Genomic DNA, 17370 nt, shown 5'->3' with positions numbered 1-17370 from the left:
TTGAAAATAACTGGATATTTTGCCTCTAGTGTCAAACTTACATACATACTCTTTAAATGAAATAAATCTTATTCAAATATAGCATGGAACCTAAATATGCCTAGAAATGACGTGTTGGGTGACCATCTGTATTTTCTCAGTTGTACCAACGTCCTTCCAGTGTGTCTAAGCTAGAAACCCTAAAGAAATTCTTGTTATCTCCTTCCTTCTCATCCCCACCATCTACTTGGCCTAAAGTTCTTTAGAGAGCTTTAAGTTTGTAAATCTCCTTTCTATTTTCACTGCCTGGATAGTATTTTAGTCCTTCAACATCTCCTGCTTGAAATACTTCAACTCAATTTATCAAAAGCCAGTGAGATTTCTTCCAATGGCACAAACCCAAGCATATAACCTCATGCTTTAAAAATAAAAATAAAGGTTTTTTACTCCTCAAAAGTAAAGATCAACTTTCCTCCCATGTCACTAGTGACCTTCAGACGTCATGATTTGGTCTCATTACAGAACAATATGTTTATCACTCTTAGTCAGAAACAAAAATGTGGTTTCACTTCCTAGAATCTGTACCTCTGCACTTTGCTACTACCCAGACATTGTCTTTTTTGTCAGGTAATCTCCTATTCATTCTTTAAAATTTAGTTCGGATTTCCTCTTTGAAATACTCCCAAATACTTCCTGCCATTTATTTCTTCCATCCACTCAGCAGACATCTGTATTTTAACACTACTTATATTCTACTAACCTTACGTGTTTTTTTTCTTTCTCCTCTACAGAGTATATGCTTCTTAGGAAAATAATTATCTTTTGTATCTTTAGCCCCTGAGTGAATGACCTTCAGAAAAGTATTTTTAAAGTTTATGTGAAATAAACATTAAGTTTACAAGCCGGGGCACCTGGCTGGCTTAGTCAGGTAAGCGTCCAACTTTGGCTCAGGTCATGATCTTCCAGTTCGTGGGTTCGAGCCCTGCATAGCTTGCATTGGGCTCTGCTGACAGCTCAGAGTCTGGAGCCTCTTTCGGTTTCCCTGTCTCCCTCTTTCTCTGCCCCTCTCCCTCTCACTTGTCTCTCCTTTGCTCTCACACATTGAAAGAAAAATTTTAAAAAAAAGTTTAGAAGCCACTCAAAATAGCATGCTTCAGGTGATCACTGATAAAGTTGCTTCTTAAACGTTAAGGTAAATCAAGTCCTTATTCATTTATGGAAAACCAATAGAAAGTAAGTTTTGCTTTATGCACGTAAAATATTTTGCAAAATGAATCATCAAGGCTTGAAAATTTATCATCAAATATTTTATCATCATTATTCCAGTTCTTGTTCTTGTGAAAATGGCAGATGCGCACATTAGCTCAGAAACTTTTAATACCTTTATGCAAAAGAATCCTTTGAAATTTTATTCGGACTGGTCAATTAAAATACTATAAAAATTTATACACAATTAATGTGTTACAAATGGGAACACATTTCATCTAATAGTTACTGAGCAATTACAATGTAATTAGTGAACAGGAACTAGTATAAATACACATTTATAACACAGGGACCACAATAATTCTGATTAAAATATCTGGTGATTAATAACAGAATGTTTAAATGCTATAAAAACTGATTAATCATCATACATAACTTTTTTTTTTTTTACAATCGAAGACAATTTCTTAATTTGTGTATGCACTGTTTTGCTTTATAACGCTTTTTGATAGACTTTCTCTTTGGCTCTGTATCTCAATTTATATCATTTTGGTACAGATACCTTTTACACTCACATAAGAAAAGCTTCATCAGCAACACACAGAAGAGTAAGATGTAAATAAAAACTTACTCAATTCCATGATAATGACATACTGAGGCTTTTTCAAAAGGTAAACCCTGAAGTTTCCGAGGACTAAGTTCCGGTGTCAGAACAAAAGTCTTTTCCCTAAAACAAAAAGTTTTTCATTTGTATTTAAAGTTTATTTAGTGACAAAGAGAAAGTTCAAGAAGGTACCTAAAGGAAGAAATCTGACTTCCTTCTCCATAATTGAATCTTCTATGGGATAAAGTGTAAGTAACATCAGAAAGCTTAAGAAGGAAATCAAACAAAGTTAAGCCTTAAGTGGGTTTGTCACCTGCATTTTCTGTGCCTCAAGTTTTTGAAGTCATGATGTTCTTTATTATTTACTTCACAAAACTATTTTGAGAAATGGATAAATCAAGAATGAAAAATGATTTATAGTGGAAATTTGAGAAGCTGCATTATTTCTGAAGGATTTTTTTTCCCGGTGTAGTCACCTAATGTTTATGCATTTAGTTAAATTCTTTTTTGTGGATGAATAAAGTTAATTTGAAATTTTTGGTAACAAAGCATTTACTTCCTACTATAAGGGATCCAGATTTTTCTTTGCCTGGAAATGCAGTCATCTTGACACCTACTTTAAGAGTTAGCATCCTGTTAAATACCAGAGGATACAGAGACTGCTGACTTCAATTCTGCTTCTGAAGTAGTTTTTCAATCAGCAGGTAGGTGAGAACTAATCATATGGTGAGCTTACATAAAATATTCATGCTCAACCCCATCCACATGCAGACCTGCAGGGGTGTATCAAAATCTCAGGAAGAAAAAGGTCACTGCAATTAGGTTAAGCTCTTCTGATTATTCTGGTAGGTACCCACTCCCACCAACCCCTGCTTCTCTGCCTGAGCTGAGAGGCACTGTTCCAATGCTCAGGATCATGTTCCTGATGGAGAATAGGTTATATGGGAATGGGAGAACAATGCAGTGGTGGCCTTTACATAGTCAATAGAATGAAAACTTGGAAATGGCACATAGAAAGGCAAGCAGGTTTTACAGTACCATAAATACTTGTGCTCTCTCACATTTCCCCCACTATGGCTTTAGTAATAAAAACTGCCCGCTTGCCACTGAAAATTACCTAGGTTGCTATTAATAAGCATTTGAAATTATTACATTAAAATGTAAGGCATATGCTAAGTAATGAGCCCTAAAAACAGAATTATATTCTAACGCGTCCATTTAAAGTGTTCCACAAAAAGTAACACTAATTAGTAACACTAATTTAATGACCCCAGTATTTTGATGACTCATTATTAAACGAATGACTTCTTGATATAAAACAATTCAGGCACCTAGCATTTCACTTCTTCCCTTTACCCATGTGTCTCATTTCTTATTTCAACCCTCTTAGCAACTTTATGTGTTTTTCTTTAATTTTACTCAGAACTTGTTCTTTCTAAAAGAAATGTTTCAATAAATATGTATTTTGTCAGTGTTTAATATCTCTTTGGTATACACACAGGAGTCATGCCTATACTTTAACATTTCAACAGCTCCTTGCATACGCAGACATTTTAGTAAGAATCCACAGGTTCCTGATTCATTGTTATGAAAGCTCATGGTTCGACTTTAACATTAATAGAAGATATATTGGATAATGATGTCATTCTAACACCAAGGAACCATATCAGATTTTCCTGAGTAAATTGCCCACAAATTACCAAAAAAAAAAAAAAAAAAAAAAAAAAAAAGTGTATCTCCACTACGAGTATATCCTCCATCAGTGCATTTAGAAAGACATTCTGTTCAAAAGAGCAAAATCTGTATAATTCAGTTTTGGCAAATCCATTTGACTTTGTCAATTCACATTTAATGATCCGGAAGGACAATAATCCAATAGCTAAATAAATGAAAATGTGTATATAATTCTTCACTTTCTTGATTCCCATGAAAAAGATTATCAATCTCTCAAAGTTATGAGGAAGGAAAAATCACACAATTTTTACGTCATTAAGATCATTAAGTCATTAAGACCCAGAATTATTAAGATCCTCAAGTTTTCAAAGTTGTTCCTTTTCTCTCTCCCTCTCTCTCCCTCCCTGCCTCCCTCTCGTGAACATGCACATAAAGGCAATGAGCTCCGGGATGATTTGTGAAATATAACTACCTTGAAAGAAATGCCTTCCAAAATTTACCTTTAAAATCAATATTTGCCAAAACAAGTTTTGTAAAAGTGATTAAAGTGATCTATAATTTTTAAGGTCCTCTGGGAGGTTTTCAAAATAATGGATTAACATTAAAAAGAAATCGGGATGGTGAACAAATGATTCAAATCTCATGAGTAACCGATGTCACAATTTTACCTATTCATTAAGTCAACTTTAGCAACATCTAGTATTATATTAACTAGTAACTTAGTGGAAGTTGTCTTGGAAGTCAAATCAGTTATAAACTATTCATATAGACACTGAGTTCTTAGTAATATTACAGTTTCAAAAACATTTTTATTGTACTTTTCCATTCTCTTCAGTTGAAAGGCTCTGCTTTTTGCTAATATTGGGCATGACTGACAGTGTCATGACAGGTAATGGCAAAATCAAAACCAAAGAATAACACAGATAAAAGAATTAAAACTTTTTTACAAGTCAAATTATAATTCTTTCTAAATAAGCATTGTCCTTTGTATACAAAGTAGAAGCTACTGACTTCTACCGGGAGTAAACAGAGGTTGCTTTCTTGTTTTCCTTATATTCAATACCACAAAACAGTAGCACATTGGCTAAGGTAAAATGTGAGGAACACTGGGATCATCCTTGAGAATTTTGCCTAAGCAGCAGAGGGCATCAACTGACTAAAGAAATGAGATGCAATGTGCTTTACAAATGATTTTTAAGAAGTTAACTGGCAATTACAAGTTTATAACTTACCCTTTTTGAATCTGTAAAGGTTGAAGATCTCCAACTGGTAATCCATCTGAAGTAAAGAATTTCAGCAATTCCTTAGCATCCAATAAGGTGACTGAATCCCGTGGACCCTCTTTGTGGCCCAGCAACTGTTCAGATGAACGAGGTAATGAACCAGTTCTGAGAAATAGTGTTATGTAGATTAATTAAAAATGGATTAGAATTCACCGTAGTCAGGAAACGGTGATGTGAGCAGAAACGAGAACAACAGACAAAGAAAACTACAGAATTATTATTTAGGAAAGAAAATAATGTAAAATCTTTGTGAATCATTTAGTATACAAGTATATTTTTAAAAACCCGTAGGTCACGGTGAAACTTGCAGTTACCACAGCAATAATGTTACTACTTAACTAATATAAACATAATTCTATTCTTTATAAGTGATGGCATGATTATTTAGGAGTGTGAAGTTATCAATTCTATAAAACTTAAATCTAAACTGTTTTGTACGTTCGGAAACCCCATAATCTCGTAAATTTTGACAGTAGGGACTAAATGTTCCAATTTTCTATGAATTTGAAAGATTACCTGAGGCACAACCATGAAATGAGACAGTAATCAGAAATCTCCCCAAGGTTTCTCTTAGCCATGATTATAACATTATGAATAAGCACTGAATCATTATTACAGTTGAAATATATACAAGAGTTTATACTTCTCAAACTACTTTACATACAATATGTTCTTAATCCTCACAAATTTCCTTAACAAAGACAGAATAGTTCTTCTCTCAAAATGAAGTTACCACCTGAAAATAAGTACTTTCTAAAGTGAAAGTCAGCATACCAAGCCCAGAAAACAATCATTATTACTAATTTTCAGATAAAGATACTAACACACATTGGTTTGCATTACAAGCCATAAGCCCAGGGTGACACAGCCATTTAAAATGACAGTCAGGGGGCGCCTGGGTGGCTCAGTCGGTTAAGCGTCCGACTTCGGCTCAGGTCATGATCTCGCGGTCCGTGAGTTCGAGCCCCGCGTCGGGCTCTGTGCTGACTGCTCAGAGCCTGGAGCCTGTTTCAGATTCTGTGTCTCCCTCTCTCTCTGCCCCTCCCCCGTTCATGCTCTGTCTCTCTCTGTCTCAAAAATAAATAAACGTTAAAAAAAATTAAAAACAAAATAAAATAAAATAAAATGACAGTCAGAACTAGAGTGACTCTGAATTAGGTACTATTTCTACTCTATCACTCTGCGAAGGACCCAAAAACTCACAGAAGTTTAAAAACTAGAAAAAGGAAAATACTGTAGTTTCAGAGAATGCTAACGGTTTTATCAAGCACTATCACAGATCATGCTACTGCTCTGTCACCAAAGTGCAAATCTTTCAATACCTGCACAGAAAATTAATTTCCTGACTTCATAGTAATTCACCTATTCCCTGATTATTATATTACTCCAATCCAGCATTTTTAGTGGCGATTATATGATTAAAATGTTGACATTATGGTTTTAGACTCCTATTTCTATACATTAAAGATCAATAATCTACCAACAGTGCCCCTCTCCCCCTCCTATCCCCTTTATTTTTAAATTGAAAATATAAATCTAATAAAAAGAGTGGAACAAGAAAATACACAAATATTTTCTCTAAACTTCATTCCCTAGGAGGGCAGGAGCTACGTTATGAGTTTAATTTAATTTCTACATAGCTATTCTCTAACAGTGACTCACAAAGTTTTCTTAATGAATATAACTCCCAGTCATCTTACAGGCTAGATGCAATGAGGATGTGTATAATTTGCATTTACATAGAACCCTGGACACAAGGATATCAAAGCAATATTTTAAATTTTTTTTAAGTTTTTTTTTTGAGAGATAGAGCATGCGTGCATATGCACGCATGCACACACACACACACACACACACACATACATGAGCAAGGAAGGGGCAGAGAGAGAGAGGGAGAGAGAGAGAATCGCAAGCAGGCTCCATGCTGTCAGCACAGAGCCCTATGGGGAGCTCAGTACCCTGGACCACGAGGTCATGACCTGAGCCAAAATCAGGAGCCAAATTCTCAACCAAATGAACCGTTCAGGTGCCTCCCAAAGCAATTTAAAAGTCCAGTTTATGATAAATTACACCACCAAGATATAGCTAAAATATATACAGGATAGGACTTAGGTTAAAATAACTAAATAAATAAATTAAATAATAGCACTTTATTTTGTTCAGTGTTTTCAAGGTTACAAAGTATTTTTTCATACATTATCTCATTAAACACTGACAACTTTGAAGCAGAACTGGGATTGTTATTCTTATCTTAAAGATGAGGCAACAAAGTCACACAACAGGTGAGTTTGTCCAAAGCCAAATTCTTATGACTTCTGAATTTCACTATGGGATATTCCTTAATGATCCAGTTAAGCCTGTTTTAACAAAATACAAATCTGAATATCTGCAACATAACTTTTGTTCCTAATCAAGAATTCGATGATATCTCCCCATATGGTGATACACTCATAAGTATTTGAGCAATGACTTTGTAAATATCATCGTGAGATACTAAAAAGAGTTCACTGATGATAATGTATAGACTCATCATCACTGCTTGTAATTTAGTATACAGGTATGCCTTGAGTAGGAGAAAGGAGGTGAGGGCAGTGAAAGGAGACAGATACACCAATGCAGAATGAGGTATAAAAAGTACAATAAAACAAGTTTCATGAAGGAAGTAGTGATACAGTCCTTGGGTGCTTAATGAAGAAAGAGAACACTGAGTTGCAACATTTATGAACGACTTAAGAGAAAGGTGGTATGATCTAGATCTTGAATGACAAACAAGCTTCTAGTTCAAGATGATGGTGCATTAAACATACATGTTAACCTCCCCACTCAAAACAAATGGAAATCACAATGATGAAGTGCCAGTCACTAAATTCATAAGAAGGTTAAGAAACGAAAGGTGAAAAAATGGTGGGCCAAACAAAGGAATAAACTAGAGCAAGCATGTAAATGAGAGCTAGAGAGAAGTCTACAAAAAAACGTAGAATCTGTCTTCCTCCCATCCCACAAAGCCATGGTGAGACTACACTTGGGCTGAGTGGCAACGGGCAGAAATCAGGCAATGTATTTTAAGAACCCTACTAGAACAGTTGTTCAAGTATCACCCTCTCACACCTCCCTTTACCCTTGCAATTTTATCTCCAAGTGAAAAACAGAGAAACTGTTCTCTTCGAAGATCCAGAACTGTGTCTGTCCCAGTCTCAGTGTCAATGCCCCTAGAATAAAGCCCTGTTATTGCAGTGTTGAGTGAAGGACCAAGGCTGCCTCCCTTTTGGAACCCCCACAGGTGCCCTACAGTGAAGTCTACCAGGGATGCTCCACCCTGCATCTCCCCACTCCCAACATTCAGGTGACAGCAGGCAGGCAACAGGTCTACACTTACAGAAAATAAACACCAACCACCTATATAAAGCAGCTTGGTACTCAATTCCAAGCTAGAAACAATCAAGGACCACCAGACAGGCACTGGAGGAAAGATACACATAAGAGAAAAACACCAGAGGAACAAACAGAACAGATCCAAAGGATAATGAGATATCCAAGGAACAGATATAACAAGTTAAAAGAAGATTCCAATTAACATCCTGTTAGTATCTCCTGAATTCTCATTATTAATAAAAGAAGAGGTTGCTAATGAAAAAAATGGGAGCTGAGAACAAAAAAGAATTATTAAGAATTTAAAACAGGGCTATCAAAAAAACAACAACAACAACAACAAAAAAGATGAAAGCAAAGGTCAAGAAAGTATCCCAGATGTAAGAGTTCTGATATTACTGATCCCATCTTTGGCTCCATCTAGTTCATGCGACGACTTCTCTCGTGTTTCAAGCCTCTCAGAGGTTAACGTATGCCCTGACCAGAATGTGGAAAGGCTTGTTCTGATCTTCCCTGAAGTTGTTCAGACAACTAGTAGAGATAGCAGAGTTTCTTCCCCTCTCTCGACCTCTGGCACACAGATGGCTCCATGAGGTCTGCTAAATGTTAAACACTTTGACCTCTTACAATGACCTCTGCCTATCCCCTCACTCTACAAAATCTGTGGATTAAGGTCCAGACTTTGTGGAGAATAGCTAAGCACTGGATTGTCATCAGCCTGAAACCCTGTCAGTGAGTTACGCTGAACAAAACTGTGTAGAAGGTATGGAGTGGCTTGCTTTGTTTTTCCATCTCAAAGTGCCTTCTCAGTTTAGGCGATACTTTACTGTCTCTAGTCTACTTTCTAACACCCATATGGTCTGGGAAGGCATCCACTAAAATGTTAACTATGATTATGTACATCCAGAAGGTACAAGTAGAAGGTCAGGAAGAACAGTTACTTTCTCAACATTCTACTCTGTAAACACTCTACCTACTGCTTACAGGATGCATAGATTTCCTTCTTTTTTTTTTTTTTAATTTTTTAAACATTTTTATTCACTTTTTGAGAGACAGAGAGAGACAGAGGGTGTGAGCAGGGGAGAGAGGCAGAGAGAGAGAGAGACACAGAATCCAAAGCAGGCTCTAGGCTCTAGGCTCTGAGCTGTCAGCACAGAACCTGACGCAGGGCTTGAGCCCACAAACTGTGACATCATGACCTGAGTTGGTCAGATGTTTAACCGACTGAGCCACCCAGGCGCCCCTGCATATATTTCCTTTTAATAAAACTAGAAACTACCTGTATTTCATAAACACTAAACTTAAGGATTAAGAAAAAAAATGTTATTTAAAAATACTGAGCTATTTAAATATTACCTCATTTTTTGTTTAGCTTTTTCAAAACTTTCCAAATTTTGAAGAACATGCCTTTCTGGCCATTCCAGGGCATTGGTTTCCATTAGACTTGAAGAACCAGGTTCCACTGAACTGATGTCTAAAGCAAAAGAAACATACATAAGTACTGAAAGTGATTAACATATTAAATTTTGTTATATAAAAATGCATACATGTAGATCCATCCATCCATCCATGTGCATGTGTACATGTATATATATAAAGTCATGTTGGATTAATTGTATAGTACTTATCTCAGGCATTCATTAAGGATATCTCTGATGGCCCAAGCAAAATGCCATTGAAAAGTTTTTGGGGGGCACCTGGGTGGCTCAGTCAGTTAAACGTACTACTTCAGCTCAGGTCATGATCTTACAGTTCATGAGTTCAAGCCCCGCATCCAGTTCTGTGCTGACAGCTCAGGGCCTGGAGCCTGTTTGCATTCTGTGTCTCCCTCTCTCTGTGCCTCCCCCCCACCCCCTCACTTCCTGTTTGTCTCTCAAAAATAAAATAAACATTAAAAAAAAAGTTTTTTGGAAATGAAAAAAAAAAACCACTGTTAAGCTTTGCCTACTTTACTGTTTCCTCATAAGAAAAGTTATGCACTAGGGGGACCTGCGTGGCTCAGTCGGTTGGCATCGACTCTTGGTTTCATCTCAGGTCATGATCTCACACATCCCTAGGTTTGACGTCAGGCTCTGCAATAGCACTGCAAAGCCTACTTGGGATTCTCTGTCTCCCTCTCACTGTGTCCTTTCCCCACTCACCCATGTCTCTGTCTCTTCCAAAATAAATAAACTTAAAAAAGAAAGAAAGAAAAAAGTTATGCCCTAGAATTCAGAAAACGAATTAGCACTATGAGGACTCCTGTGAATAAAAGCGTAACTTTGTTATTTTTTTGCGAAACTAAATGAAAAGGAGGCAACTGTATGGAGAATATACTGGATATACTATGTGATTTTCATTCCAGGAACAGGAATTAATAGCATTATTTGGAAAATTTCATATCTTGAAAAGAGATTATTTCATTCTCAAAAGTATGATAATATAGTAAATAACATACGATGTTCTCAGATAAAGGTTACCTTAGAAAGAACTCTCACTTATCCATTAATGTAAGATGCCTTAACATATACATCTTCAAGTAAATCGCTAACATTAAGTGTTATTTCACCGCTAGTAAAATATTTTATGTAAGAGTGTGCTTATCTTTCTAGTTACTATGTTACAATGAACCAACACAGAGATTGCTAAAACATCACAATTCTCATCAAAAACCTAAAGAGACAGCTTCCATTCAAATGATAAATTATTAGTACATCCAAACTATTTAACACTGGAAAAATTACTAACTGTACTACTTTTGGGATTCCAAAACTATCTTATTTTTAACATTTTTTTTGAACTATTACACACTGTTCTAATAAATTAACTGAAAATTAATGGACATCAGTTGTTTGACTAACCATCAGCTCTGACAAAAATACCCATTTTATACTTTGGGGGTCTTACAAAATGATGATTTAGTAAAGGAGTTTTTACATACGAGAAAGAAAAAAAATAAACATAAATGAAAATAGAAGTCAATTACATGCTCTTTTCCCTTTACTTATTAAGCTATTTAACCTTGAACATTTTAAAATATCTTTAATTACTACAGTGGATGGTTCCCAGCAAACACCATCCAAAAATACCACTTCTCATTTCTTAAGGGTACTGAAATATTTTATACAGCAATAGCTTTATAATGAAATAATCTACTTTTTAATGTTGACATGGCTTTCCACTAAAAGTATAAAGAAAATATCATTAGCAGATCTAAACATTTACACGCTGAGTTCACAAAAGAATACAAGAATGTTAAATAAAAGTAAACATTATTGTTCCTAAATATTACAATATAATTAATTGTTCACTCCAGCTACACAATTTACATAAATATAAATGACAGAGGCTAAACAAACATTCAGATGCACTTTTGGGGAATAATCTAATTGAATTCTTACAGTAAAATAACACACAATATTTTATCTTTGTGGCAGTCAGGACACCAGGACATGCTGACAACCAAAAAGCACAAAAAGGGCCTCCGAGAAACCAAGAACATTGCTTCTTTAAAAAAAAGTGTTTTACTTTACAGGAGAAACAAAGAAATAAAAGTGATTCTATAGGGAAATAGGGATTCAAAACCTTCCCTACGCAAATCACAGCAAACAAAAAGGAAGTAATACTGCAGATGAAAATATGTGGATAGTAATATAGGCCATTATAACCTGACATACATAAATATGAATAAATCACAAAGAAAAGGTTACATTGTAATTGGCATATTCTGTTTAACAAAGCAAGAATTATAAACACATACTAGGAGATTCTTATTAAAATATTTGAAATAATAAAACTGTGATCTTATAAAATTACCTAGAAAACCCATTTATACAGTGTGTTTATGTCCCCAGTGGTCTGAGGTGAAGGAGACAGTTACTGCATTTTGGAGTTCAGATATCACATTTGGCACTGTAAGTTTTTAGCAACTCTGTGGCAATGATTATATAAAATGGTTAGATCAAGACATTTTCTCCATGCTGATTTTTATTTGTTATATATGCTAGAGATTTTATAAAAAAAAAAAAGAAAGAAAGAAAAAGAAAGCAGATCAATAACTCTAACGATTGTCAATAATTCCTAATGAGCGTGGTTGTTAAACAATGGGTCACAATATGAAACATGATTGACCTTATTGCTTCTTTTGCTGTATAATTCACATATAGATGTATTTACTGAAACAAAAGCTACTAAGAATGTTAAAAATCAAAACTTCATTCTTAGAGGAGTCATGTTCAAATATATAACCTGTCAAATTTCAGTTCGGGCTCAAAAAAAAAAAAAAAAAACAAAAAAAACTTCAAGGTTTCTTTCATTTGTTCCACATTATTTGGGGAGAAATGAATTCCTATGTGCCAGGTACTGTACTAAGCTCTAGGGTATTGGAGACAGTAAGCAGGCACACTCCTTATTCTCAAAGAACATATGGTTCAGAATAAAGACACACAATTAATAAAAAATTACATACATAGTATATAATTTAAAATGTAAAAAATAATTCAAAGAAAGATACAGAAAATGAGTACAAGAGGAATCAACTTAAAGTGAGGAAGGTCTGGGAAAACCTTTCAGGAAGTTAACATTTAAGTCAAAGTCTGAAGAATGACTGTCAATTCATCAGGAAAAGACTGGGAGAAAAGTATTCCAGAAAGAGGATACTGCATGTATATAGTTCCTGAGATGGAAAGGGATGTGATGTGCTCAAGGAACGGAAAGACTCTCTGTGGTACTAAGGAAACAGAAATGTGACACAGGAGGAAGCTAGAATTCTAGAAGCTAGTATGAGGGCAGACATCATGTAGGGCTTTTGTAAGCCATGTTAAGGATGACACATTCTATGTATAATGGAAAGTAATGGCAAAGGTTTGAGCAAAGGAGTGATATAATCTGATTTACATTTTAAGATGAGCACCCCATAACTCAGTGTGTTAATAGTGTCCTAGAACTTGACTTTGTATGGGTAACTAGAAGATACATATCCTTACTTACAAAAAAACAATTATTTCAGCCCTTCCTACCTTCCAACTGTTATCTTCTGTACAAATCCTCTGATTAGGCCAACTTCTCTCTTGGTCTCAGTTTGCCCTTTCTTACCTCCATGACTCTGGGTATATTACTTCTTCTCCCTGGAAAATCCTATCTTCTCCACTCTCTCTAGAACCCATGAATCACTCAAGACCTACATCAGAGTCCCTTGGCTCCTAACAAAGTGTTCTGTGACTATCCTACCCTTGTTATATTCCTTTCCTCTAAACTCACATTCATTAACTTAAAAACTAATATATGGCACTTCATACCAGGCAACTTTCTTTTTTTTTTTTTGTCTATTTTTTTATTTTTTTCAATATATGAAATTTATTGTCAAATTGGTTTCCATACAACACCCAGTGCTCATCCCAAAAAGTGCCCTCCTCAATACCCATCACCCACCCTCCCCTCCCTCCCACCCCCCATCAACCCTCAGTTTGTTCTCAGTTTTTAAGAGTCTCTTATGCTTTGGCTCTCTCCCACTCTAACCTCTTTTTTTTTTTTTTTTTCCCCTTCCCCTCCCCCATGGGTTTCTGTTAAGTTTCTCAGGATCCACAAAAGAGTGAAAATATATGCATACCAGGCAACTTTCTAAGCAATTTATAAATAATTCATTTAATCCTCATAACAACCTTTGTCATTTCCAATTTAAATATTAAAAATAACTTGAAGCTCAGAGAGGTTAGAAAACTTACCCAAAGTCATATAGCAAGTAAGCTGCAGAGCGGCTTCCACCTTGTTAGTCTGGTTCCAGAGCCCATGTTGCAACCAAGAAGCTTTGTCTCTTTATTGAACATATCCCCCATTTACAAGGAACCTTACACTGTCTCCAACATCTTTGACATTACTCTGCATTGCTATTGAACTTTGTTACTGATACGTAATGATGATGATAATGATAATACAAATAACAGCTCACAGGTTTTTGGCATCCATTGTGTTGCTTATGCATCAACTCGTCTACTCCTCGCAATAACCCTAGTAAGTGGGTGATATTAATCCCATTTAAAACATGAGGAAACAGAAGCATGAGGAGGCGGAAAAACTGCCCAAAGACATTCAGCTAACAAGCGACAAAACTCAGATTTGAGCCCTGGCACTCTAGCTCCAGGGCCTGGGCTCTTGAAATGTCACAGCATGCTGTATTTGCATTTTGCTTTCAAAGCAGATCATAAGCCATAAAGTTTTTGTGTACCTTTATGGTGTCAAAAACAGAAAACTCATTCAACAAATATTACTGTTAACTTGATTCTTTGGTCATTTTCTTATTAACCTATGTAATAAAAAAGGATTCTCATGGAATAAAAACAAAAAATTATCCTGGACTTTTAAAATGCTAGGCAATCACCAAATGCTTTCTTGTTAGATCCTGTAAAGCTTCACTCCATTCAAATTCATCACAAGAATAGGAACCAGGAAAATAGGAAAAAAATGCAAATGAATACAGAAATGGTATCCTGCTCCTTCAGTGAAGTCTGGTGACTGTTCCTGCTACAATGAATGGCAAATGTGGAGCATCTTACTGTATATAGTTTTAACTATAGTAAATTTACTGCGTAGGTCCTACTATTCTTATCTTATAAAAACGTAACTTAATAGAAATCCACCCTTTCTAGTAGCTTCGTAAAAGCAGTAAGAGGAACCACCTTAAAATGCTTCTCCCTCTGCTCAAAAACCTCCTTAAAGAAAGGAGTGATTGGGATGCCTGGGTGGCTCAGTCAGTTAAGCATCTGACTCTTAACTCAGCTCAGGTCATGATCTCACCATTTGTGAGATCAAGCCCCGTGTCGGGCTCTGTGCTGACGGCATGGAGCCTGCTTGGGATTTTCTCTCTCTCCCTCTCTCTCTGCTCCTCCCCTGCTCGCCACACACACACATGCATGAGCTCTTTCTCTCTCAAACAAACTTAGAAAAAAAAAAAGAGTGATCAGAAACTTTTTAATATTCAAATGATGAGAAATAGTTCATCATATATACACACCATACTTGACTATGCAAATATATATCACTAATTAAATTTATAAGATACGTCTTGATTTGACCAACATTTTATTAGTTTTAATGATAAATCACTATAATAAATGCCAAACATACAAAAAGAACCAATATTTAAACCAACAAAAAACTTACCATTTGACATATCGGAGGTTTTAATTTTGTCTGTCTTTATTGAAATTGTTTTAGGAAGAAAAGCATCAAAATGATCTACAAAGTGTTCCCTTGTGAGTACTAACAGATTTTTGAGTTCATCAACAGAAACTACTTCAGGCTGCTTTGCCAACTTTCTCCTTTCTGTAAGACAACAAAACAATATAATTAACCATATGCCTATTATTTTAAAGCCTCTCTAGAAGTACATCCACTACTCTTTCATGGGAAATGTTTTCAAAAGTAAAACAGTTGACTTTCTCCAGCAAATCAACATGCCTATTTTCCTTTTAATCCCATTTGTAGGTAATGACAGAATTTCCAGTTATGTGAGATAAACAAAACTAGAATAATCTGTTAATGCCAACAAGTGATAAATGGTAAATATATAGTTTACAAGTTTTCAGAATATATTGCAGACCATTAAGGACATTGGTGTTTATGTGAAAATAAAACCTGTAAGACTCTCAGTTACATGTGGTGACTTGACCAATTCCATCTATTTCTTCTCCTTCCTAAAACCTAAATCTACAACAAAGGAATAAAAAAAGGACAACAAAAGCAGAAACAATTAATAATGACAGTTTTTGACATTTTAGAAGAAGAGACGATGGTGGAACAGTAACTGAGTTGGTACAGGACAGGAAGGGTCCACTGGGTGCCTGCAAAAGCACTACTATGTGGTATGAGAAGATGACGGTGAGATCCAGGTTAAACTAGGACTGGACGCATGGATGTTTAGAAAAGGAGGAGACAACTAAATAAAGGTCTTCACCCCACCCTCCGCCCCTCACAGCCAGGAGGCTGTTCTCATTTTGGGGGGAGGAAGCTGAAAAAGAGTCCCAGCCTACTGGTGTCATCAGGCACACCGAAAGGTAGCACTGAAGCTGGGGCTAAAACTGGGGGATTAAATAGAGGTCTATATACTGAAAGGTCCAACTCCAAGTGCTGTAGCCAGAAAGCTAGGAGGTATAAATGCTTCCCAAGAAAGATGAAAGGATTCTGCTTTTGAAAAACTGAACGCCCCCAGAGAAAAGAGCTTGGTCCTGATATTGAGGCAGAGGTAGGGACAGGAGCTCACAAGCAAAATGGTGACTTGTCACTCCACCACTCTACAGTACAGCTTGCCAGACAGTATATTAGACTAAAGTCCACAAAGCTTCCCATTTAAAACAGGACAGACAGAAACGAGTAACTAGACATTTAAGAAAAGGTGTTGAGGAGAGCGGGGACTCTGCATTTCCACGGTCTTATGTTTACACATGTAAGACTTTAATTCAGTAACACCTGTAGCTCCCTTCTCCCAGCTGTCACTCTTGGAGCTAGTCTGGAGAAGAAACAAGGCATTCGCTGATCAGATCCTTCTCCCCAACCTTCCTCTGAGCTGGCAGGTTCTCAGAATTTATGCTCTCTGCAATGTGATAAGGGCCCTGCCCCAACAGGGCCTAGCTTTTCAGTTGCCTAGCTCTTCATTCAAGAGGGGGAAATTCAATTCTGGGTTATGTATCAGAAAATTCACCTGGCCATAGATCTAAAAAGTCATATCCTTCAATCAAGCTTTTACCTGTTATTTATTTCCATCTGTGTGTTTTTACATTTGTTTCTCAACTGGGTGGGTAAGGAGGTTTATTTATTGCAACCCTCAAAATAGGAAAAAATCTAAGATGAAAAGAAAGACTAAAGCAAGCAAAGAGGAAAAAAGAGCCCAGCAGGAAAAAACAAACAAACAAAAAACAAAAAACAAAAAAACATTGCAGAAAACAAAAGAAAGCTTGCTATCATTAATATTCTCATAGAAATAATCAATGCTTTGATAAAGGAACAATTGATGAACAAGAAAAAGACTTTTTAAAATTAAGTACATGAGAACTCAAATTTTAAACATACCATAAAAGGGCTTAAAATAAAATGCCAGATATTGTCCAGAAACTAGAACAAAAAACAATATGGAAATAGGAAAGAAAATTGGGTATTCTGTCCAGAAAAACCAATATATAATTAATAAAAGTTCTAGAAAGAGAAAAAAAGAGAAAGGGAAAGAAATTCTTAAAGAGATCAAAATTATCAGATTAAGAATGTGAATCTTATATTGAAATGGCC

General features: G+C 35.8%; 1 protein-coding gene across 2 annotated transcripts in view; it reads right to left on the bottom strand.

The window, feature by feature from the left end:
* MTBP (MDM2 binding protein) overlaps positions 1–17370 on the bottom strand; it is an 84028-nt gene that overhangs the window by 12613 nt on the left and 54045 nt on the right. The window contains exons 14-17 of one of the 2 annotated variants that reach the window (XM_060611229.2): positions 15253–15414; positions 9472–9589; positions 4696–4851; positions 1817–1912 (exon numbers count right to left, since the gene is read on the bottom strand). In XM_060611229.2, coding sequence (XP_060467212.1) covers positions 1817–1912; positions 4696–4851; positions 9472–9589; positions 15253–15414 — 532 coding nt within the window. The remainder of the gene's footprint in view (positions 1–1816; positions 1913–4695; positions 4852–9471; positions 9590–15252; positions 15415–17370) is intronic. The other variant, XM_060611230.2, reaches the window with a different exon arrangement.

This window comes from Panthera onca, chromosome F2 (genome assembly GCF_046562875.1).
Source record: "Panthera onca isolate mPanOnc1 chromosome F2, mPanOnc1 haplotype 2, whole genome shotgun sequence".
Classification (NCBI taxonomy): Eukaryota; Metazoa; Chordata; class Mammalia; order Carnivora; family Felidae; genus Panthera; species Panthera onca.
The sequence above is the reverse complement of the archived record's forward strand: the minus strand, read 5'-3'. Positions and strand labels throughout refer to the sequence as shown.